The sequence below is a fragment of the Scylla paramamosain genome, unplaced genomic scaffold (assembly GCF_035594125.1).
Source record: "Scylla paramamosain isolate STU-SP2022 unplaced genomic scaffold, ASM3559412v1 Contig12, whole genome shotgun sequence".
NCBI classification, from domain to species: domain Eukaryota; kingdom Metazoa; phylum Arthropoda; class Malacostraca; order Decapoda; family Portunidae; genus Scylla; species Scylla paramamosain.
In genome coordinates this window covers 232,237-257,900 of record NW_026973677.1, presented here as the reverse complement: position 1 = coordinate 257,900, position 25,664 = coordinate 232,237, and the positions used below count along the sequence as shown (strand labels likewise).

Below are 25,664 nucleotides of genomic sequence, written 5' to 3'. Positions count from 1 at the left end.
GCCACTAAAATGAAGAACACTCCAGCCTTGTGCACTGTGGCAACAACATGAATGCGCAAATATTCACCAATACGTGACCCTTCTCGTCACCCTATATTTATACAGAATGTGCTCTACTTCATCTGCAGTAATAAGGACATCGTGGTTTATAGAGTATTGCTACGGTCTTGATGTCTGATAAATCAACTGTATGCGGTTTCAAAACCTGCCGCCTCGTCCCACAGGTCGTGACCGGCATCCAGTGTTTCTAAGCTGCTGCCTCTTTTTGTGTATTTATCTCTTGTCTGTCTTATGTTCCTTGTAGTGTTTTAATGTTGATTCTTATAGATCACATGGTACCTAGTGTATTATTACTTCTCTCCATTGGTTAAGAATGCGGTCAGTTCATTCAAACGTTTTTTTGTTTTTCTTAGGGTAAGTGAGGCAGTGCAGCGGAGTCGGACGGGTCAGTGTTGGTGTGGCAGTAGTGGTGTGAGGGTGCGTCGCTGTGAGCTCTGCCTGGCTGTGACTGGGCCGCTCCAGCCGGGGGTTGCCAGGATGGGTGGACGGACGGTCATTGCCAGGTAAAACAACAACAGCGGGCTGCTTGTGGAGGACACAGGTATGAGATGTGAGATCACCATCTCAGTCAGTAGCTAGTGTCTTATTAATTTTTTTTTTTTATCTATATTACGAAGTTAGCTAGGCAATGACCAGTATCTGCTGTTGCCATCCTGCGATACTAATCTGCAGCATGCGCCATGGCAAGAAAAGATTAAAAAGACATACACATTACTGACCCAAAAGATTGTGAACAATAGTTACATTCCTCATCGGGTAATTGTAATCCCTGAATGTCAAATCCTAAGGTAATACTTCCCAGGCAGCAAAGTTATGAAGTCAGAATTGTTGCACCGATACCTGAGGAACTGTATGATAGAAATGATGCACCAAGAATTTATGATGCGATATTGGAGAGAAGCAGTCTGCCGCTGTGGCATTCTGAAGAACATTTTTTTTTTTTTAATGTAACGAGTCCCTTTTCAATGGCATATTCCTGTCCGTGTGTGTTACCTGAATTTTTTCTACATTTCCTCAAATCAAAGAGGTGCTTAACTAGTTTTCGACCCACGCTTATCAAAATATGCGCATCCCAGATGTCAGTTGGTTGAGCGGGTCACTTGTGGTTCCTCTTCCCATGATGATTTTGACTCCCCCCCCCTCTCTCTCTCTCTCTCTCTCTCTCTCTCTCTCTCTCTCTCTCTCTCTCTCTCTCTCTCTCTCTCTCTCTCTCTCTCTCTCTCTCTCTCTCTCTCTCTCTCTCTCTCTCTCTCTCTCTCTCTCTGCCTCCTTCATCACGTTTTTCTTACTCTCTCCTCTGCATCATTTCTTTTTCAAGCTTCATTCTTCTTCCTTCTTCGTTACTCATCATTGCACGTCAGCTCACCCTCCTCTTCCTCTGCATCCGCCGCCACTCTTGTTTCATTTCTCCCTCTTTCTTGCTTGACCCGATCCGTGTCTTCTTACATCCCCGCCTTCAGGTTTCCGAGACATAAATCTTAACGTTCCCTTTTAACATTTCCTCTTAACGGAGCCATACCCTTCCCCCGTGACGCTTCCAGTCTTCCTTCTTCGTGGCTCTCCTTTTGCAGGTGTGAAAACTCGAGCTGCAGTTCAAGGGATCAAAGGATGCATTTAGTGTCATCAGTCAGTTTTACATTACTTCGTTTCCTTTTGAATTTCATCTCGTGTGGACTGTAGGTAGAAATTTAACTCTCCTTATGTAACCTTTATCTGAACTTATACAGAAATGTTTCTCCTTTTCTTACCTCTTTTCCCCGTACAGTTAAGTATATACCAGTGGCACTCCAGTTGTTAGCTAAATCCAAACGTTTCCCTTCCTCCGTCTCATTCTTCCTCCCATTTACATATATAGCAAGTGTATCTCAGTATCAGGAAAAAGGAAAATTTTTGAACGTCTTCACAGAACCGTGTTTAGTCATATACTTATTTATATACTTACTTATACTTATTTATATATACTTACTTATTAATGACTAACTTGGGTGACGTGGCATGGGTGGAGAAATGAAAGCTCGACTGCGTGGGGTGAAGGCCATTGGTGGGGTTGGTCAGGGCGCAAGGGAAGGGTAAGTAAGGGCATGGGTGGAGCTCGGGCAAGAGTAAGGGGTCATCAAGACGTGAAGGCAGATTGAGGGATAAAAGGAAATGGAAGTAGAGAAGATACGGATGGGTGAGGGCGGGACATGTCGGAGCCGTCAGGGTATGAGTCGTGACCTGGGAGAATGGGCAGGGCACGAGAGAGAGAGAGAGAGAGAAACACGTGCCTACTGGAGCGTCTTCGGGAGATGGTAAGGGGAAGGAAGGGGGGGAAGTGCTGGGATGCTAGGGAGAGGAAGGGGGAAGTGGAGTGGTGAGTCTTGCTGACAGTTAAGAGCTTGTCCGCTTATCTACACTTATACTTTCTCGTACTTAATTTTGGCAGATATTTATGTTATATTTACTAACCAATGCGTTTGTAACATAAGCACTTGTGTAAATGATATTATACTATTGAAAGCAATTGCAAATCCCGTTTTTTGTCAATAGAAGTTACAGTCTTCACTTTTGACAATTCTATTTTCGATGACTAGAAAAGTATGCAACCAAGGATAAAGTCTAATTGCTTTACGTCATTCAGAACCTACTTTCTTAATATTACTTTCGCATCAGTGATATTAATTTAAATTACAGGCGGGTTACTCGTCATTATCAATCCTGTGTAGCGAACGAAGCAACGAAACCCGAAATCCGAAATATTGACGGGTACGAAGGTTGAGGAAAGGTCAGGGTCGGGAACTCGAAACGTCTCACTTTAATTCGAGAGGGCTTCGGATCCTTGTTTCATTTATGTAGGGTTCACTTGAGTCTTAACCTTTTTTTTTTTTTTTCCATGAGTGAATGAGTGAGTGCGTACTTTCAAAGCTGCACCAGGAGGGATAGATGGACAACTGCATGTGCAAGTTGGGTGCGGGACTCTTAACATTGCTTTGCACTGAGTCAGTCACATGAATCTTTATCACTCTTGCCCACGACTATGATGGTGAGGGAACAGGTTATTTGGGGGAGTGTAAACGTGATGAAGCGGGACCCGGATATGTAAGGAATATGCACTGCATTTTCATTTACTTTAAGATTAGAAGTTACTTTATTACTAGATGTTAGATGCTAATTATAGCAAGACGACAACAACATTGATAATGTATAACAAAGAAATGCAGCAATAGTTAATAAATTAATAAATAAATTAATAAAAGTGTGTTAATATACATAAATAGCTAATACTGCAATAACAATATTAATAACAACAACAGTTACAACAACAACAACAACAACAACAACAACAACAACAATAAAAAAAAATAATTAAAAACAATAATAAAAATAACTTACTCCTAACAATCAAGCTCGCTCTCTCACTATTAACGACACCAATCTCCGCTTTTCACCAGAGCATAACAGCCCACCAAACCATCCAGCCCATGCACAAAATCCCAACAGAGGCTACGATCAACTTAAAAAAAAAATCAACGTGGTATTGCTTGAAGTTAATGAAGAGAAACAGAAAATCCTAGTCTGGTGAAAGATTGAGGGTTTAACTGAAATAACGCAGCGGATTACACCTACTAACAAGGCTCTGTCTCGTAATTTACTGCCGGGCCGCATTGATCGAAGCCGCGCCGGTGGTGAGTGAAGCGTGCACAAGGACCTGATGTAGAGGCGATGCGAGTACCCACCTTTGTTGTCCTCGAATCAAAGGACGATGGGAGTATAGGTTGACCGCGTCCTGGCTGCCGCGGGGATTATGGTGTTCCATTATTGTGTTTATCATGCGTTATATTATCCTCTTAATGGTTTTGTGTTAGAGGATTTAATACCACCAATGTACTTATTTTTCTCTCTATATCTGTACTTTTTTTCCTGGTCTTTGTTAACGTTTTAATTGATTTCTACCCGTGTCTCCTCATTTTACCGCCACAAGCATGTATTTTGATAGAAGCGTAAGTTTTGGTGTAGGTAAACGTAAAACTACACTGGGCTGGTGCTTGATAAACTTAGGTAAGTCAGCCTTTATACCCTCCATTTGTGTTTATAGAGGGTAAAAGAAAGAACAGGGATAGGAAGAGAAAGGAGAAGGAGGAGGAGGAGGAGGAGGAGGAGGAGGAGGAGGGTCAAGCAAAGGAAGAGAGACAAGAAAATAACAGGGAGCGAGGAACGAAGAGTGGGGAAAAAATGCACTGGAGGGGAGGAGGACGATAAGAATTAAGAGGAAGTGGGAGACAAAAAGTGTTCGTGGTTGGTGGCGGCGGTGGAGAAAGTTGAAGGAAATGAGCAAGGTATACAGTGCTTAAGGGAGGACACGGCATACATGCATCTCCTGTCACTGACCCTTACATCATTCTGAGTCGCTGATGGAACATGACCAAGGCTAAGACATATAAGAGGGCAGGGAGAGAAAATGGGAGACGACCTGGAGTGTCAGCGTTGGTTGCTGAGGGAGTTACTGCTTACGGTGAGAAAGAGCAGGATAGTGAAAGGACGGAGTGTTTATGCCAGGCAGCGGTGATAACATCGTAGATAATCCCCATTTCCGAGGCCTTATTTTAGTCTTATCTCCCTCGTACTTTACGGTCTAGAATGCCGGTGTGATATTAAGGGCTAATTAAGTATGTGACTGTGATCATTGACGACTCGCTGGTCAGATTGCAGTCACCCCGGGCGCTACTGAGGGAGCCCCGCCCGACACGACAGTAGTGATGCACGCCAGCCCCTCCTCCCATGCTCATCCACCTGCAAAGCGACACCTGTCAGAGATTAAAAGCTGGTAATTAATCTCATTGTGACAGATTCTGTGAACATAAGCAGAAGTGGACACAGTTCCAACCAGCATTAAGACGTTCATTGGGTTTCCTGCGAGCTGCGAAGACCATTGAGATATAGTATACTGAAAATCACCTTAGATTTATTCCTCGCGCCTGTCTGAGCTCACAAGCATCAGCATAAAAGTAATTAAAGTACTCTGGCAGGATTTAAGCTTCGAAAACTCTTTTAAGTACTTTTTAAGAACACTTCATATAGGGAAGCTACTGAGAAAGCAGATCCGCCTCGGCAAAATAAGACCAGGGATTTATTTGCCTTTTTTTTTTCTAGTTAAGCCAGACAGGCAGCATTCCCCGGGCGCTGGCGTGCCGACCCTGGCCAGAGCTGGGGAAGAGAGGATAAGCAGGAAACGTTTGACTCTATGTTCACTTAGAAGATATTTATGTTCAGGTACACACACACACACACACACACACACACACACAGACGTTGCTATACAAAGCCTACATAGAAAATTAGGTATCTTACTCTCCCAAATGCAGATTGACGAGACGCAAACAGGAAGGTGAAGGAGACAAGCCAGCCTTGTTACTTGTTTACCAACACACATACAAATATACAAACATAGATCCACGTACAGTACATGCAAATGGACTGACTAACTGACTCACTCAACATTATTCAGTGACTCGTGTATAATGTACACGAGTACTTCACATAATGCAGATAGGCAGGCCAGCTGGTAGCCTCATGTAACGTTGTGTACAAGTACTGTCACGCACGTATTCATACCTACAGTACATCAGCACACACACACACACACACACACACACACACACACACACACACACACACACACACACACACACACACACACACACACACACACACACAAACAGGACTCCCTTTGTACAGTCGTTAGTGTTACATTTAAAAGTTAGTCCATTTTTCATTATTTTCAGTGTCACTTTCCCCCTCAGTGTCGTAACCATGAAAGCATGTGACGCCCACACCACTCTCACCCCGACCTTGCCCAGTCCTCACCTCCCACACGCTACTCTCCCTCCGTAATAGTGATACGTGACACTTCATAATGTAGTCTTCTTATTTTTCGCCTTCACGAGTTTGGGATCTAGTACAAAGAATATTCAGAGGTGCTTTCCTATTTCTTCTACTTTTTTTTCATCTTCTTTATCTTCTTCTGTTCTTGTTTTCTTCTTGTCCTCCTTTTCTTTTATTCATCTATATATTTATTTATTAATCTATCTTTTTACTCCTCCTCTCGTTTGATACGTTAGACTTGTGGAGAAAAATAACGGAAAGTAATACACGATATTCGGTGGTTATGTGTACAAAAAAGTGTGTGTGTGTGTGTGTGTGTGTGTGTGTGTGTGTGTGTGTGTTAAGCGTGGGTGTGTTCATGACGGTCCCCTTGTGCGCGGCGAGCCTCTGAGTTGGTCATCTGGCGGGTGTAAGTGTTTGCTGGGCGTCCTGAGAGCGAGAGATGGAGCTTTAGGGCGCACGCTTTCTCTCTCTCTCTCTCTCTCTCTCTCTCTCTCTCTCTCTCTCTCTCTCTCTCTCTCTCTCTCTTGTCCAAGTTAGAATTTATTCCTGCATCTGACAGCCTCGCCCGCACACTGGAGTAATTATAGAATTAGTGTGACCTAAGACGGTAAATGGTTGAACTCAAAATGTCATGTACAGCGTGTTCGGATGTGTTGTTAAGGAGGATGCTTGAAAGTAGAGCCATCGGAAGAATATAAAGCTGCATTGTATCCAGTCTTAAATTTCACCAATAATATAATCAGGCATGTAATCATGAAAATAAATTTGTTATCGCTTGTTGCGTGTATGTTAAAGTCTTCATGTCTCCCTCACATTCCGCTATATATATCAGAAAGGATCAAGAAGTGACACGGGTCTGAACCGCACGTCACTGTAGCCTCTCGGGTACGAAGGTCCACTCGTCAGGCAAGCAAATGTACAGAACGATGCCTTATTTCACTGGCCTCGTGGAGGTTACCGGACCTCCTGGGGGAGGCCACCATGGCGGACCGACACCCAAACATCCAATTAAGGAATTGAAGAGAAGGAGACTCAGAAGGAGAAGGACCCTCGCGTCTGACCAGTATGGCCAGAGCAACCTTTACTCACATCAGCGTCTACTTAGCGAATATCTAGTACCGCTAATGAAAGGCAAGGTTGAGGGAACACCAACGGAGCTAAACAGTTAACCCCGGCAAGTTACCTGCTGGGAGTCTGTGTATCTAGGAAATCTGAGAGTTGAATTATTAATGTAGAAACAGATGTGTGGCCCATGTGTGAGAAAGTGAGAGGTGAGGCGCTGAAAGCGAGGAGGGGCGACGCCGCCAGACACACCCTGTTTATTACAGGATCGTCTCAAGCCCGGCGGGCACCTCTTTGTTCGACGACTTCTTTATGAGTGTTATATTTTCGCTCTCTGGGCGGAGCTGTTGCCAGTCTTTTGGACGGACAGGCGATCCTCGTGGGGTGGAAAGGAGGGGAGGAACGTGAGGCTCAGAGTATCATTTCCTGTTACTTGATGTCGAGGTTAGTGGAATCTACTCGCCCTGCATTAAATAACGAAAGACTAGAAGCTGTCACCCTTCAGTCATGAGGATATACGAGACCAGTGTCGCCTTTCCTGCATGCCATGAGTGTGCTTTTACCAGAGCACTTACTTTGTGTTTTGTGTGTTAGCAAGGTAGGCAGTCTGTGGATCTCAGTCCACTTAAGATAAGTATTTTATGAACTAATCTTCCGAGAAGAGTGGCGAAGTGTAAACACAGGATGATACATTGACCAGAGGTTTAAGTCCACAACCTGAGCCCAGCCACCATTGTAGTAGTTATGACTGGTCTCGCCTTAACACAGATTTAGAGGTCGTCAAGTGATGGGCGGCGGTGGTCGACATGGTCACCGGTGAGGGTCTTTTATATGGGTTTCCTTGGCGGGGCTTTCGTTGCCGGAGATTTCTCATAACTCAGACTTTCCTACACTGTTATTTAGTTGATGAAAATTATATATCATGCCCAATTTTTTTTCTTTACATAACCTTTTTTATGTTAGCGTTCAAGTACTGTAATAAAGAAGCGGACAGACAAAAAGAAAATAAGGAACAAAAGTAAAATGAGTGAGTATGTAGACAATATTTTTTAGTTTACAGACAGGGAGGTGAAGCTCGCAAGATATCGAAGTTTACCGGAAAACGTTCCCAAAGACATCATGTTTTTGGAGCAGGATATTGGCAGGATTTTTCGAGCGGAAACCAGACCGGTGATGAGGCCTGGGTTGTTGAAGGAATCGAAATTAAGGTGCCGCCCTAGGAGTTTGAATACTGTCAGAGCAAGGAGATACGCCCAACATTCTTGACCTTTTCCTGACCTCTAATCCTTCTGCTTATGCTGTCACCCTTTCTTCTCCGTTGGGCTCCTCCGATCACAATCTCATATCTTTATCTTGTCCTATCACTCCAATCCCTCCTCAGGATCCCCCTAAGCGAAGGTGCCTCTGGCGTTTTGCCTCTGCTAGTTGGGGGGACCTGAGGCGGTATTTTGCTGATTTTCCTTGGAATGACTACTGCTTCCGTGTCAGAGACCCGTCTTTGTGTGCTGAGCGCATAACAGAGGTGATAGTGTCTGGCATGGAGGCGTACATTCCTCACTCTTTTTCTCGTCCTAAACCTTCTAAACCTTGGTTTAACACAGCTTGTTCTCGTGCTATACATGATAGAGAGGTGGCCCACAAAAGGTACTTAAGCCTTCCTTCACCAGAATCTCATGCACTTTATATTTCTGCCCGGAACCATGCCAAGTCTGTTCTCCAACTAGCCAAAAACTCCTTCATTAACAGAAAGTGTCAAAACCTTTCAAGATCTAACTCCCCTCGTGATTTCTGGCATCTAGCCAAAAATATCTCCAATAACTTTGCTTCTTCTTCTTTCCCTCCTCTACTTCAACCAGATGGCACCACTGCTATCACATCTATTTCTAAAGCTGAACTCTTTGCTCAAACCTTTGCTAAAAACTCTACCTTGGACGATTCTGGGCTTGTTCCTCCCTCTCCTCCACCCTCTGACTACTTCATGCCTCGTATTAAAATTCTTCGTAATGATGTTTTCCATGCCCTCGCTGGCCTAAACCCTCAGAAGGCTTATGGACCTGATGGGGTCCCTCCTATTGTTCTCCGAAACTGTGCCTCCGTGCTTGCACCTTGCCTAGTCAAACTCTTTCAGCTCTGTCTGTCAACATCTACCTTTCCTTCTTGCTGGAAGTTTGCCTACATTCAACCTGTTCCTAAAAAGGGTGACCGCTCTAATCCCTCAAACTACCGTCCTATTGCTTTAATTTCCTGCTTATCTAAAGTTTTTGAATCTATCCTCAACAGGAAGATTCTTAAACATCTATCACTTCACAACCTTCTATCTGATCGCCAGTATGGGTTCCGTCAAGGCCGCTCGACTGGTGATCTTCTGGCTTTCCTTACTGAGTCTTGGTCATCCTCTTTTAGAGACTTTGGTGAAACTTTTGCTGTTGCCTTGGACATATCAAAAGCCTTTGATAGAGTCTGGCACAAAGCTTTGATTTCCAAACTACCCTCCTACGGTTTCTATCCTTCTCTCTGTAACTTCATCTCAAGTTTCCTTTCTGACCGTTCTATTGCTGCTGTGGTAGACGGTCACTGTTCTTCTCCTAAATCTATTAACAGTGGTGTTCCTCAGGGTTCTGTCCTGTCACCCACTCTCTTCTTATTATTCATTAATGATCTTCTAAAACAAACTTCTTGTCCTATCCACTCCTATGCTGATGATACCACCCTGCACTTTTCCACGTCTTTTCATAGACGTCCAACCCTTCAGGAGGTAAACATATCACGCAGGGAAGCCACAGAACGCCTGACTTCTGATCTTTCTCAAATTTCTGATTGGGGCAGAGCAAACTTGGTATTGTTCAATGCCTCAAAAACTCAATTCCTCCATCTATCAACTCGACACAATCTTCCAGACAACTATCCCCTCTTCTTCAATGACACTCAACTATCCCCCTCTTCTACACTGAACATCCTCGGTCTGTCCTTTACTTATAATCTGAACTGGAAACTTCACATCTCATCTCTAGCTACAACAGCTTCCATGAAGTTAGGTGTTCTGAGACGTCTCCGCCAGTTTTTCTCACCCCCGCAGCTGCTAACTCTGTACAAGGGCCTTATCCGTCCATGTATGGAGTATGCTTCACATGTCTGGGGGGGTTCCACTCATACTGCTGTTCTAGACAGGGTGGAATCAAAAGCTTTTCGTCTCATCAACTCCTCTCCTCTAACTGACTGTCTTCAGCCTCTCTCTCACCGCCGCAATGTTGCATCTCTAGCTGTCTTCTACCGCTATTTTCATGCTAACTGCTCTTCTGATCTTGCTAACTGCATGCCTCCCCTCCTTCCGCGGCCTCGCTGCACAAGACTTTCTTCTTTCTCTCACTCCTATTCTGTCCACCTCTCTAACGCAAGAGTTAACCAGTATTCTCAATCATTCATCCCTTTCTCTGGTAAACTCTGGAACTCCTTGCCTGCTTCTGTATTTCCACCTTCCTATGACTTGAATTCCTTCAAGAGGGAGGTTTCAAGACACTTATCCACCAATTTTTGACCACTGCTTTGACCCTTTTAGGGACTGGCATTTCAGTGGGCATTTTTTTTATTAGATTTTTGTTGCCCTTGGCCAGTATCCTTCCTACATAAAAAAAAAAAAAAAAAAAAAAAAGGGAACGAAAGTTTAAAGGAGTTACACAGAGAGAGAGAGAGAGAGAGAGAAAGAGAGAGAGAGAGAGAGAGAGAGAGAGAGAGAGAGAGAGAGAGAGAGAGAGAGAGAGAGAGAGAGAGAGAGAGAGAGAGAGAGAGAGAGAGAGAGAGAGAGAGAGAGAGAGAGAGAGAGAGAGAGATAGAGAAAGGACACAGACAAATAGAAACGAGACTCTAAAATTGAAAGAAAAACATCGTCAGAGTTCAGACAATTGAATAAGAACGAAGATCAGAGTGAGGGAGGGAAGTGGAGAAGTGCCACCAGTGAGATGCGACTTCCAGCATGAGAAGAAGGAACAATAAATGCTACTGTACTGATAACTGGAAGACTGGTGGCTCTGAGTAAATGTGTAAAGGAGCGAGGACGAGAGGGACTGCTTTCTTTGGGGGTGACTGGGGACTGCAGGAGATTGTTGCCTACCAGGAACCAGGAAAGTAGATAGAGAGAGATCAGGTGCCAAGGCTAGAAACCTCACCAGCTGCTACTCATAATTAAAGTTTACATTGTGTGTGTGTGTGTGTGTGTGTGTGTGTGTGTGTGTGAATATTATAAGGAAGCTGCTATAAGTTTATGTGGTTGCAAAGGGCTGTAAATCTTAGAAGAGCGGCTACAAATGTCTTAGGGAAACTGGTGCTATTTTATGTGGCTTTATATTGGTGAGCATATCTTAAGAAAAAAAAATTGTGTTGTTTCATGTAACTTTACTTAACACCTGCACACTATTATCCGCAAATTACCGTAAACTTAATTTTTCCGACTTACATTCTACACATATTCCCTTCTTTACGCATTGGGTGCCATTAATAGAAAACCTACAGTCGGAAGCTTTCCATAATCACCGGCATTTGAACTCTTAAGATGTTACGTCGCTCGCTAATTCGAAACACTGTACTTGGTTTCTTAAAGTAATACATATCCAGTCACTCTTAAAGAAACCCTCTCTTCTGAAGGCTGGTGACGCAGGTGGTACGCATCAGTGTCTCGAGGGTTGATTTAGTTACAGTGACGTAACGTTGAGCACCACTTTTTTCACTGGTTTCTCCTCTTGCTGTCAAAACTCTCACCCTCTCCTCTCATTCCTGCCATATTTGATCCGACCTTCATGTCTAATTGTTGGTGTGTGTGTGTGTGTGTGTGTGTGTGTGTGTGTGTGTGTGTGTGTGTGTGTGACGAAATGTAACTAAAACGGTACTTTTTATGAATGTGCTTCCTTGTGAAAAGGTTGACGTGCAGTGGTAGTGTGTGGCTGACGGTCGACACGAGGTCCTGATGCGTGTTTGTGGCTGAATCCCTTTGCTAAGCCATGTTTGATTGGTGAGTGGTGAGTAGAGCTTGATGGTGCCAGGGGAAAAATCGTAATGGACGGGACCGGTTCGGAGTGGTGGGTGTCATCTGGGGGCAGGGATTGAGGCTGCAGTGATGTGCAATGTGATGGCGGGTCAGGAGTGATGGGGCACGCTCGGGTTAATGGTGGTGGCAGCTTGCGCAGGACTAAACTCCGTAAGCTCGCTTTATCTTAGTCTGATAATATAAAAGCATTTCATTGTAAGTTGCCAAGACGCCACGGTTCAGTGGAGACGCAGCCTTAACGCTCAAACACCCGTGGAGGGAGAGAAACTATTGGATTGAAACTCGAAAAAAAAGAGCAAACCAGTCTGAAGCTTTTATTTTACCTTGTCTCAAATATAAAATAAGAAATTGAAAACTTAACCTGTGATATTTTATAGAGGACATACTTAAGACACCAAAAAAAAAAACGACCACGACTCTTTTTTTCTCAGGTCTTCAAAATATGTAAGCAATACTGGAAATAAATACTTTTTGAGAATTTCCCTCTGTTTCGGCATTATTTTCAAAGCATAATTTTCATACTTGCTTTATCTTGGCTTTGAGTTGAAGGTGAAAGGCGTTCTTCCTTGCACGCTATATTTGTGTTACTCTTTCATGTCTTACTGAATCTCACGGTAATCGCCAATTACTTAGGAACGCCAAAGAGGAAACTTTCGGATAACTTTCGTTTCTGATAATTGGTAGTAAGAGGAATTTGCGACGAGAAGCACGATCCTTAGACCAGACGGAATGTGTAATGGAGAGAAATATTGTGTAGTTGAGCAGTAGTTTTAACAGAAATTTTAACTCTCTCTCTCTCTCTCTCTCTCTCTGTCTCTCTCTCTCTCTCTCTCTCTCTCTCTCTCTCTCTCTCTCTCTCTCTCTCTCAAACTAAGATCCCTCATACACAATTATCACTAGCTATAAACAAATGACTAATATTTACTTATTTTTATTTTTTACATAACTGACGAATTTGATCAATATCACGTCTTCGAGTCACGCTATATAGATTTTCCATGCAGTTTATTTCCCCCGAAGGATTGAGTGCGGCGTTGTATTTCCCCCAATACCTCTTCCCTCGCGGTGAGGCAAGAGGGATTGAAGGAGGGAAGCCCGCCAGCCTTTCAATATCACTTCCCCCACACCCTCCGGAATAGACCATTTCTTGTGTATATTCGATAGTCAGCAGTGATATCAGTCTTCCGTGGTATTCGATACGCAACTCGGGCTTTATGTAACTGGTGTGTGTGTGTGTGTGTGTGTGTGTGTGTGTGTGTGTGTGTGTGTGTGAGAGAGAGAAATAATGAAATAGGCTACAAATTAAATAGGTGAATGGATAGATGTGGGGATACTTCGATAGATAGATAGATAGATAGATAAATGAATAGATAGTTAGACAAACAGACATATAAACAGATACGAGTAAATCAGTAGAAAAAAAATATATATAGACAAACCGCTAACCCTCGCAGCCATAGCAGGTTCCGACAGAAGAACAACCAAACCTTCACGATCTACACACATACCATTAACACCACCGTAATAGTTTGCCTCTTGTCCTCCCTTACAGCGTGCTGGCGGCCATGCTTGGTGTGCTCATGATGGGTGTGCTCTCCCCTAACGCCACGGCCTCCATCTTCCCCGCCGTTAACACCGCCGCATCCAGCAAAGGTAAAGTCAACACTAAGCCTTTTATTGAGCAGACGGGAACTTTGTGGTAGAAGGTCAGGCTATCGTACTCGGCCGACCAGTGTGATATGGACTTCTCTTTGTTGTTCCAGAGAGAGAGAGGGAGAGAGAGAGGGAGGGGGCGGGATATGAAAGCTGATCAGAGCTACATGAAAAGTGATTAATGTAGATGAAATTAAACTGATCCCCAATTGTACCGGGTCTGCATTTCGCCCAGTCTGACAAAGGATGCGATGAAAGACTATTCAAAGTTAGCTTGCCTGTACCTATTGTCTTCCATAATAAGGTAACTGCACTGAGCCCCAGAATGAAAACGATACCGATTGGTTATAATAGTGATAGTGTTTGTGTGTGTGTCTGTGTGTGTGTGTGTGTGTGTGTGTGTGTGTGTGTGTGTGTGTGTGTGTGTGTAGTTTCGCTTGGAGACAAAAAAAAAAGTCATGTAAAAAAATAAAAGTATTGATTAAATTTATGGCTTTTACAACAACAAACAAGTTAAATCGAAACAAAACTAAATCTATCAACTTCGCAATTATGAACATCCTCAAAAAACAATCGAGTATTCTCGGATCTTACACCAATACACAAAATGAATCGAGCGAAAATTACTAGTCTATTTATAATCATGAACATCCTTGCACTGTACTACGAGTCAGTCCGTCCCCTCCATTCGCTCTGTCCCCTCCATTCGCTACCCTTGACACCGAGGCTACAGAAAGTAAACACTAGCAGAGCTAATGGCCGGGCATCCCTCAGCCCCCTAGCGGTGTTGACGGGGAAGGAGCGAATAGCAGCAGCAGTAGATACCCACGCCGCCAGAGGAAGTGAAGTGAAACTGGGTTAGCATACACAGTGGAGAAGCGATGAAGTGAGAGAGAGAGAGAGAGAGAGAGAGAGAGAGAGAGAGAGAGAGAGAGAGAGAGAGAGAGAGAGAGAGAGAGAGAGAGAGAGAGAGAGAGAAAATGTTCATATTTATGGGAGTCTGTTTGTTTTTCTTTTTTCCTTTTGCTGTAAGAATAATATAACACACACACACACACACACACACACACACACACACACACACACACACACACACACACACACACACACACACACACACACACACCCCAGACAACTATCATCAACTATTTTGAGTCTAACACGTCATACTAATAAGAGTTACGAGCCAGTAAGTCCATCCTCTCTTCTATCTATCGTCTGTTCTACCCACATATGAAGTCTCTCTCTTTCATTTTATTCGTTCATTATTTTATCGGAGTTTTCGTAGTGGAATTCGTATTGAATCTTAACACGAAGCTCCCTGTTCCTCATTTCGTACATTAAATTTTATGAGTAAACGGTTTGCTTTTATTAACTTAGGAGATTTGTTAATACCGTATCCACAAGTCATGCATAAAGAGTCTGTGGTTATGTGAAGCAAGTACGTACGAGCTTAAGATAAAACGTGACTTTCATAAATAAAGAAAACACGTATTTTCTTGTACTTCTCGAGGGTGATCGGAATTTGAAAAAAAAAGTCTCATTCATTCATAATAAAAGGAGAAAAATTGGGACGAGTAATCTTAGACTACTTAGAATCTGTACATAAGTAAGGTAACTAGACCAACAAATATACTACGCGACGAAAACAGAGGGAGAAAAAAGAAAAAAGAATTTAAACACTGAAGCAAAAATTCAGAACTGACAGAGAAGATGGATGGGTGGATGGACTGAACAGATGAATGGATGTTTAGTTTGTACAAGAGCCTCCGCCCTCCTCCCCCTCTTTGGCTGACGAGCGGCGCAGAGGTGGTGGCGTGAGGCCCATGCAATGTGTTTCCCACGCGCCTAAATGTATATGGATCTAATTGATTCAAATGTAAGGTCATGCGCTCCCTGCCAATAAATTATAGTCCCATGATTTATGCTTCATTCTTGTTTCGTGTGTGGGGTGTGTGTGGCATAAACCCTTGCGTTAATTTTCATCATGAATAAGGGACATTAGTCATCTTAAAGCCTTTCTCTGCTAGATAGTTACATTTATCTATAACTTGTAACACATTAATTTTTTTTGTACTGAAGCCTTTTGAATAGTTATGTACCTCACAAAAAAATTAATTAGCCCTCTGTTTTTTTTTCTACATCTCTATGCAAGCCATTTATACTCTGGAATGTTTTTTTTTTCCTGTTTCTGTATTTCCTCCTGTCTGCGACTTCAACTGTTTCGAAAAAGGAGTATCAAGACACCTCAGGAACTAAACTGGCTTCTCTCTCTCCCTTTCTTTCTCTCTCACGGTTCTCCTATTTCTATTCTCTCTTATGAAGCAGTACTCGAGTGGGTTTTTAAATACACTTTTTTAACCTTGACCGACCGACCTCATATATTGAAAAGGAAAAATAGTGTTGTGAATGACGGCTGGAGTTAAAAGGGTAATGAATATAGATTAGTAACCATCATGATCATCACCAATATCACCAGCGCCAGTACCACGACAGTCACCACCACAATCACTGGCACAATCACCTTCACCACCATTTCCTGGATCTCTGTAATCGGCGCTGTAATTTCACGACTCACTAACTTTGGAGTTGACGCCACACTCTCGGGCGGTGAGGGATACATCACCCGTGCTAGTCACTGATAAGATGAAATGTGTGTGTGTGTGTGTGTGTGTGTGTGTGTGTGTGTGTGTGTGTGTGTGTGTGTGTGTGTGTGTGTGTGTGTGCCTGTGTATGTGTCTGAGTGTGTGTGTGTGTGTGTGTGTGTGTGTGTGTGTGTGTGTGTGTGTGTGTGTGTGTGCCTGTGTATGTGTCTGAGTGTGTGTGTGTGTGTGTGTGTGTGTGTGTGTGTGTGTGTGTGCCTGTGTATGTGTCTGAGTGTGTGTGTGTGTGTGTGTGTGTGTGTGTGTGTGTGTGTGTGTGTGTTATAATAAACAACTGAACTAAACTCGTATGGTTTCGTTTCCGTATCTATATTTGTCCAGTTCTTCGTTAAGTTCTATTCATTTAGTTTATTATTCTCTCTCTCTCTCTCTCTCTCTCTCTCTCTCTCTCTCTCTCTCTCTCTCTCTCTCTCTCTCTCTCTCTCTCTCTCTCTCTCTCTGTGTGTGTGTGTGTGTGTGTGTGTGTGTGTGTGTGTGTGTGTGTGTGTGTGAGTGTGTGTGTGTGTGTGTGTGTGTGTGTGTGTTTGTGTGTCGGAGTAACGAATGTAGCGCCCGTTCATATATCACCATCAAGTAGCAGGTGATTACATTCATGGAGGCTGCTCGAGTTTCCGTGTGTGGGGAGCGACATAACACCTGCCGGGCAGCCGCGGAGCCCAGGTAGCGGCGGCATCACTGTCGAAGGCGGGGATGAGGTCCTTTGAGACGTGGCCGATGAAGTAATTAACGTTCCAGGGGTGACGCTGCTTCCTTGGCTAGAGGGAACGAGGTGGGGAAGGAGGCAGGAAAGGGCCACACACGTTCATTCCTCTCTGTATTCCTTCCGTCCTCTTCCTTTCTTCCTTCGTCTACCGCCTTCTCTTTCTCTGCTCCATTCATCTACCTTCTCCCCATTCGTCTTATCTCTTCTGCTGGTTGTATATGTTTCAATTTAAGGCGTATCTTAAATACTATATTGATCGTAAATATTATGCTTTAATTAATTCCCTGATAGCATCCTTCAGTCATATTAATTTCCTCGTAGAATATCCTGCTGCGATGATATTTCTCTCGGCACAATATAGCGACACGTTGATAATGTTTTCATGGAATACTTTGTACATATTCCTTCCACTGTCTGCAGTTGGTAAAGACTGCTTCCAGTACGACCGTCTAATTCTGACCCGCATTCCAGATCTCTTACAGCGGCGGAAAGGAAATGGTTCCAGAGTAAAAGTAAAAGTCACAAGAGTTTCTGAAGTTACTTTGCGGAAAAAAATCTGTCTTGACTCTTGCAGAAAAAAAAAAAAAAAAGGTAGGAATGAGAGCGTCGGGGAGTATGCAGAAGCAGGTGTGTCTCATGCGTGTTGGCGGCTGAGGGGAAGAATATATAATGTTCTCTACTCCTTGCTGGGGAAATGAGTGTGTCTATGGTGAAGTGTATCCGACTTTCGTTTTTTTTTTTTTTATATATATACTTTTGGTCATAGTAAAGGTACAGTGTGCGATTGGGTGACTGTGGTGTGGGTGCTTGCAGTTAGTGGAGTGTCTCGGAGGTGCTTTGGGGCCTGAGCTAATGCAAGAAAATCAATGAGGAGAAAGTTGTCTGTCATTTGGACGATTGTATGAGGGAAAGGAGGAAAGATTAGAGCGAGAGAGAGAGAGAGAGAGAGAGAGAGAGAGAGAGAGAGAGAGAGAGAGAGAGAGAGAGAGAGAGTGTGTGTGTTTGTGTCTTTGCCGACGTCTCTCTGTCTGTCTGTTTCCGTGGGTATTTGTTTCAATGCATCACAGTCTGTCGTCCCTTTTGTTTGTCCCTTCTGTCTGTCTGTTGGCTTTCGTCTTGTTGTCTTTTGGTGTTTGTATGCCTGTGTCAGTCTGTCAAGGTCTGTTTGTTTGTTCGATGTGTTCCTGTGTACCTAAGTCTGTGTCTGTGCCACTGTCAGTATCTGGATTGTTATCGAGTTAGGCAGCAAGGCTCATGAGACTTGACAGTGGACACACATGGCGGGTTTAGAAGCGTTCCCCGACAGGTGCCGCCAGCTGTCACAATACTCGCCCTTGTGTTTGTTTTATTTTTTACTCGCTGACTGTGCCGGCATCGTCCCATCCTCTTCACGTGTGTGTGTGTGTGTGTGTGTGTGTGTGTGTGTGCTGACATACTAAAGGAAGCTAAATTCTAGAGTCAGCTTGCAAGAGAAAGGAGTTTATGCGTATGGCGTGCAAATGTTTTCTCGCTAACTTGCTCTTCGCTGAGAGTTTCATGATGATGCAAGAGTGCGGGAGTCACTTAACACATTCAAACTTTACCATCGCCGACTTGCTTTGTTTATTTTGCTGTTAGCACGTTTTGCCTCACTCAAGACTTCCTCATAATGGCCATGAGGGAGAGTGTTAAGTTGTTTACTCACCCGGGTGTCATCAGCGGGTATCGACTGCTCGTACAACCTCGCGCGCATTGCCTAGAGCCTCGCAGGGACAATAAAAACAACAGCTGCAGGAGGGTAAAGATAGTTGACAGCTCAAGGACGGACATTCGTCGCTTACATATTAGACACTTAGTAGAGCTGCTACTCGTAAGTTCCCAATCTGCACACTTCGTTCACATTTCGGAAAATGACCTAAAGCGTGAGTGTCTGCGCTCTATCACTACTGCCTGAGGAAACCCGGGGGCTTCTTTCATGAACTAATCTCGTAAGGAAATTAAATAAAGCAAAAGAATAAAAGAACGTAGGAGGCAATGACTCTTTCAAACGCACAGGGAAAGTTAAAAAAGGGGATATGATCTCTCGCCCTCCACTTGGGTAATAGAGTGGGAAGCTCGTCACGCCCCAGACGCTGTAAAAAGCCAACACTATCAGACGCAGGAGGCGGAGCATCTAACCCTGACTGCTATTTATGCCAGAGGTGTAAGTGATGCCGTTAAATCTCTGATGGGAAGTTCTCAAGTGCTGGCAAGACGAACCAGACGCTTCTCACGGTTGCATGAGTAAACAACATCACTCAAGACACTGCAGTATTTTTTTTCATCCTCCACTTAACGTACAGCGAGTGGAGTTCCTGCGTGAGATTGTCGCGGAATGAGGAATAGCGGGTATCATTTTCCTTTAATTATATCCATGAATTACTGGTTCGCATACGGAATTCCTGTTTCCCTTTTCACTCTAGGAATGGAAAATTTTATCTACAACCAGTTCGAGGCTCGTCGGCGAGAGCTATTGATCTGTGAACGACGGTCCCCCGAGGCAGCCCAGTGACCCACACACGCCGCCACTGAGAATAACATTTTTCTCCTCAACACTGTTTTACGAGAGGACAGTCGGAGCCGCGGTTTTGGCTTACAGTAACGAGGTTGTCAAAGTGATGCACGGGACAGCTAACCTACACGAGAGGATCTGTCGCCCTGAGGCTCGACCCTTAGACATGAAGGTGAAGCTTTTTGTATGTGTATGTGTGTATTTGTATGTGCATCGCATTCTTTTGTTATAGCGAGGCACTTCGGGATGTGAGTCAGGTTGAGCGAATTCAAGTAGTTATGTAGCTGTAATAACAGAGGTGTCACATAATTTCAGAGTACTTTTTGTTTGAAATTTCATGGAAATGTAAGGGAAATGGAAGTCTGCGGGACCCTCGATGCGTGTGGCTGGCTAACTAGAAGAATATTTTGTGTGTGATTGCAGCACCGTTTCTCAAGAATGCGTGACTAATAGATTTTATGACTTGCACCGAAACTGTTCAGAATTCTTGGCTGTATATAACCTTTTCGAGATTGAACCGCGGACCACTACTGACTGTATGACTAAAGATGACATCACCAAGACCCGGTTTGCTTTATGGCTTTCCATGCATTCAAGTCGGCACAGCAGTCCTTTATAACCCGTGTACCGCTGGCCCGGCTGGACTGCAGTGATCACTCCTGCCTTCTGCCTTTATTGCTCCTAGGGAATTCCACCAGTGTAAGAGTAGCAATGAAAAATCTATACGTCCGCCATGCAATAACTAACACAGACCAACAACTTGACCTCGGACGAGTCTCAGGAGTACGACCCTTGAGAGTGATAACGTTCCTCTCTCTCTCTCTCCCTTCCTCCCTCTCTCCGTCCACCAGTGCCGTCACCAACATACTACCGGACCAACACAGCCGCCTCAGGCATCACGCCATTGCCCTCTCGATCATAAAGTAACATTCCAGTGAGGTCAGCACCTGGACGTCTGTGGAGGTAGTTTCTAGGGACGCGCGAGAGGAAGGTAGTGGAGGGCGGAACCCTTTTTTGGAGGTCATAAAGGCTTCCAGCAGAGCGAGTGACGGTGCCCTTGGATAGAAGAAAGAGGTGGAGAATCAGGAAAATAGACGAGGTGTTCTTGTAGGAGGAGGGATAGAGCAAAACCTACGCCTAGAATAAAAATCAAGACTGAAGCGTATGGATGTGCAGAGAGTGAACGTAGACCAGAATGGGAGGCTCTATGTTCTTTTGCGAGGTACAAATAGAAGAATAAACTTAAAAATGTACCTGGCAGAGGGATGAAAGCCAGGTATCCCAGAATGTGCGGAATGACGGGCATGAAAACAGAGGGTAAGATACCATGAGAGGCGAGGAGGGGAAGGGAGGCTATGGAGCGGCTTGTGGCGGTCACGTGGAAGGCAGTGGGGCAGAGAGAGGTTGGTTGTGCAAGGGTTGTTGACGATCCCCCGAGACAACCGTTACGACGGCCCGAGAGAGAGAGAGAGAGAGAGAGAGAGAGAGAGAGAGAGAGAGAGAGAGAGAGAGAGAGAGAGAGAGAGAGAGTTGATGAATAGATACACAAGCATGCATTCACGTACTCTCTAGCTGAAAGACTGAGCGCGCGCGCGCACACGCACGCACGCATGCACACACGCACGCGCGCGCGCACACGGACACACACACACACACACACACACACACACACACACACACACACACACACACACACACCACGACTGCTGCGGATATAATTCACTTTCCAGACAATTTGGTCGTGAAAGACTGGACATGAAACGTGATTAGCCTGTCCACTGTTTCCACCCACTGCTACCCACCAGACATGCCACCTCTTGCATGTTACCGCCACCCGCGTCTTGTCGCTGACCATGTGAAGGAAGCTCCGCCGCGCCGCGCCTCTGGTGATATGGACAGGAGGACGGTAATCGCTTCCCGAACCCCTTCCTCGACCCCCTGCTGCTGCTTGTCATAAGTTACTGTCGAGCGCATGGAAATTGTATGGGCGGAAATTGTCGTATGTAAATTGATCCGTAAATTACATTGAGAGCATTGTGGCGAGGTGAATTACCGTGACGCACTGGATATGTTTATCTGTTATCCCTCCCGACGGGCGTGTTTAATATTCGAGGACAGCGACTTCCACTGGTTCTTGTGAGCGATGACAGCGAAGTGATGAAAAGTTTAGTGAGGGCGTGAGAGATTGTGGCTCATGGTTATTTCATCACGTATAACTCTTCACTTAAAATGGAAGGTGTGAATGTGCTACGGTGAGACGAACCAGCTACGTTTTTGCTCGCAGACTACCACATTCTCTTTTATGGTGTGATTAAATGCTACATAAATTACAAATGAAGACGTACAATGTTTTTGTGCTTAAACACTTTGGCCTGTATTCTCAAACGCATCGGCCGATCAAAAGAACTAGTCTTAAATGGTATGGAAGTGATTAGTCAGGTTTTCATGAGTTCTCTTTCATCATTTGTGATACAGAATCCTTGTTAAACTTTCACTAGAGTCATAAAAAGAATACTTTCAAAATCTCAGTAACTTTGGTTAGAACCTATTAAAAGCATTGGGGATAAGACTCCGAAGCGCTTGAGCCTACGGACGTGCTCAACGAGGTTGCCTCTCTCAGGGGGGGCGGCGCCTTGCTGGAGGAGGGGGGTCGGGTATTGGTCGGCCCGCGTAGTGACAGGATTATGTACGGTGTTTGTCCTGCCACGTTATTGGTTTCGGGTGTTAACTTCCTCGCTTATTGGCAGCGACGGCTGCTGCCTCAAACTTTTCAGCAGAGTTAACGAATCGGTTTCTTTTCCGTGAAGCACTCTGCCTCGAGGACCTCTCAGTCTTCACAGCCTTGGGTTCTTGAGAGTCCTGGTGTTTGACCGCCTCATATTTAGGACCACCTTGATCCTTACCTGTCCTGTGCAGGTATTCGGTGACAGGTGAATCGATACCTTGCGGTTTAGGGTTGTACCGCCTCTCGTGACTTATATGTAGCTGACTATGTAGCTGACTTGTTTTTTTTCTTTTTGGTAGGCGAAATAGATGTCAAATTAATTATAGTGATGTTTTTAGTTAGTTTTTCCTTTGTGCAGGTGTGACTGGCAGAGAATAATGATTAGTGATGCTTGTGGTGATGTCTGTTGAGGTTTCTGGTGTTGTAGGTGGAAGGTGATGATGTTAAAGGCAGTGATGAAAGTGGCAGTGATTCTTTTGAGTGTTCTGTCATATTTGTTAAAGTTTTCAGTTAATTTATCTTTGTGGTAAGTGAGATAGATAGAGAATAATTATATTTTTTAGGCTTCTCTTATTTTCTCGCGTTCTTATAAAAGAGGTCGAGATTGCACGTACAAATTTAAGACGACAAACCAAAACCGTTAGTTCAGCATTTCAAATTACACAAGTTTCATGTGTAATTTCATATACTGAGAAGCAGAGGCATTAATTTAATATGTTCCTTATTTGTTATGATGAAAGGTAAATAAAGTGACCTGGACATCCATCCACAGGTGCAGTAAAGGTCACGCCAGGACACAGCCACGAGGACTGTCAGGTCAGGGAGAGATACAGCATTCCATTCCTCTCCATTCTTGACAGCAGTGGAAAGGTCACCAATATTGTGTCAGAGTTTGAGGTCAGGGAGAGGAAATTGAGCCTGTGTTTAGAAATGCTTTGCTCTCACCAAGATTATTTGCAAAGGCCACAGAGATACCTAGCTGGGTTCTCAAGATTAATAATGTAGAAATGTTGTTAATCTATCACTAGAACCATTAAAACATTCTTGAAAACCCATATTATTTCATGATGAGTATTTTTTCAAGGCTACAGAGATACCTAACTGGGTTCTCAAGATTAATAATGTAGAAATGTTGTTAATCTATCACTAGAACCATTAAAACATTCTTGAAAACCCATATTATTTCATGATGAGTATTTTTTCAAGGCCACAGAGATACTTAGCCAGGTTCTCAAGAGTGTTTCTCCTGTTAATAATATAGAAATGTTGTTATTGTGTCACTAGAACCTTACAAACATTCTTAAAAACCTGTGTAGCTTCATCTAGAGCCCTTTTGAAATAGTGGAGGTCTGGCGCCGAGATGTTTCAGAGCGTAGGCCTTAGATGCATGAAAGGTGTATAATATTCATTGTGGTTCTTGAGCTGTGATAGTATTTGTCAAGTCTTGCTAATGATGAACTGTAGCAGTACTGTTGTCTGCACTGTTTACCACCACAAAGACTGACCTAAGTCTTGCTAATGATGAACTGTAGCAGTACTGTTGTCTGCACTGTTTACCACCACAAAGACTGACCTAAGTCTTGCTAATGATGAACTGTAGCACTACTGTTGTCTGCACTGTTTACCACCACAAAGACTGAGGTGTGGTGGTTTATGAGATCCAGTAATACCATTCATTAAGTCTTAAACTATTAACTGCATCATCACTACTGTCCTCACTATTAAGCATAACAGGGCTTCACTCCCCTCACAGGGTTTGCTGAGGTTTGAGGCGCGGGGGGCAGTGCCGTCGGCCCTGTCGGCACTGAGGCTGTACAGAGGGTGCCACGCCCACCCCATGACGGTGCCTCGCTGCAGCAGGACGCAGGATGTCATTGAGCCCGTGCTGAGGCCCCAGTGGTGAGCAGATGGTGATGCTGCAGATGATACTGGCATGTTGAGTATTATAATTAGCCACAAACACTTGCTTGCTTACTTTCATGTCTACACAGGTTCGCTTGGTGCAAGGAGTTGGCACAGGAGGCGTCCGAGGCTGTGCAGAGCGGCCGTCTGAACCTGGTGCCACAGCTGCACAGGAGGGCTTGGCATAGCTGGCTGGACAACATCACAGACTGGTGTGTCTCCCAGCAGCTCTGGTGGGGCCACAGAATCCCAGTGTACCACATCACTGCAGCAGACGGCTGGGAGGTGTGGGTGGCGGCTGCTTGGAGGAGGATGCAAGGCGGAAGGCTGTGGAGAAGGAAGGTGTGTGTTTACCTAGTGTTAGTTTGGATGGTCTAATATATGGCAGAAATGTTTACTTTTTATTCTTTTTCCTTCAGTTGATGTACATTCTTTATGTTGTATCTCATAGTGTGTTCCTGTTATCAGTATTTCCGTGGGGCAAAGCTGTACCTAATTGTAGTTTTCCCTACAGTTGAGGTGCAGTCCTTGTCTGGATCACCTTTATTAACCTACTCTGGGTACCCTTCTATATTTCTGTGAGGAAAAACTCCATTATTTTATATCATTCAAGTGTGTGTGTGTGTGTGTGTGTGTGTGTGTGTGTGTGTGTGTGTGTGTGTGTGTGTGTGTGCAAACCCTCATTAAAATAATAAACCTCATGTAGCAATAGATAATAAAAGTCTTGACGGCTACGGTAATAATCGCAACTTTCCGTCTTCACCCTGTGCTCCTCCCCAGGCATACCCTTGGCCTCCATGTCCACCCAGCAGGAGGAAGATGTTCTGGACACCTGGTTCTCCTCTGGCCTGTTTCCCTTTGCCTCGCTGAGCTGGCCGGGTCAGGGGAGGGGAGAGACCATGCCTGACCTTGCTCGCTTCTACCCAACGACCTTGGTGAAGACGGGTCATGACATCCTCTTCTGGGTGGCTCAGATGGTCATGCTGGGACTCAACTTGACAGGGAGGCTTCTCTTTAAGGTGAGGCCATCTGGGTCTTGCTCTCCTGGTCCTGTTCTCTGTTATTGATCTTGTTTTTGTTCCTTTGTCTTAGTGTTATCAGAAACTCAGGTAACTAATTGTAGATGTGTAATTAGTCCATATTTTCATTGGTATATAACTAAAATATCTGTTAATACTGTAAACTCTAGCATTACTAATTGTTTGATAAAAAGATGGAGATTTCAGAAGGCTAGTAATGTTTATAGGTGGTGATAGATTGAAAGAATTGACTACCTGCGTGTTACCTCTCCTTCCTCATATAATTTGATATTAATTGTTACCAGTATTGCCTGTGCTATATCACCTGTTATATGACCCTCCCTCCCCAGACTGTGCTGCTGCATGGCCTCCTGTGTGATGGTGGCGGCCACAAGATGTCCAAGTCCTGGGGCAGTGTGATAGACCCCCTGGATGTCATCAATG

General features: G+C 44.3%; 1 protein-coding gene across 3 annotated transcripts; it reads left to right on the top strand.

The window, feature by feature from the left end:
• On the top strand, window positions 1-25,214 carry LOC135097133 (valine--tRNA ligase-like). 3 transcript variants are annotated; one of them, XM_063998896.1, is made up of 6 exons: window positions 1-601; window positions 13,578-13,678; window positions 23,072-23,196; window positions 24,053-24,198; window positions 24,291-24,543; window positions 24,982-25,214. In XM_063998896.1, exons 2-6 carry the CDS (start codon window positions 13,591-13,593, stop codon window positions 25,069-25,071), a joined length of 702 nt encoding a protein of 233 aa, XP_063854966.1. In that variant the 5' UTR covers window positions 1-601; window positions 13,578-13,590; the 3' UTR covers window positions 25,072-25,214. The 3 variants fall into 3 exon arrangements, with proteins under 3 accessions (XP_063854966.1, XP_063854965.1, XP_063854967.1); XM_063998895.1 differs by having other exon boundaries at window positions 11-563; XM_063998897.1 differs by having other exon boundaries at window positions 16-563; window positions 23,072-23,115.
• The last annotated feature ends 450 nt before the right edge of the window (window positions 25,215-25,664 follow it).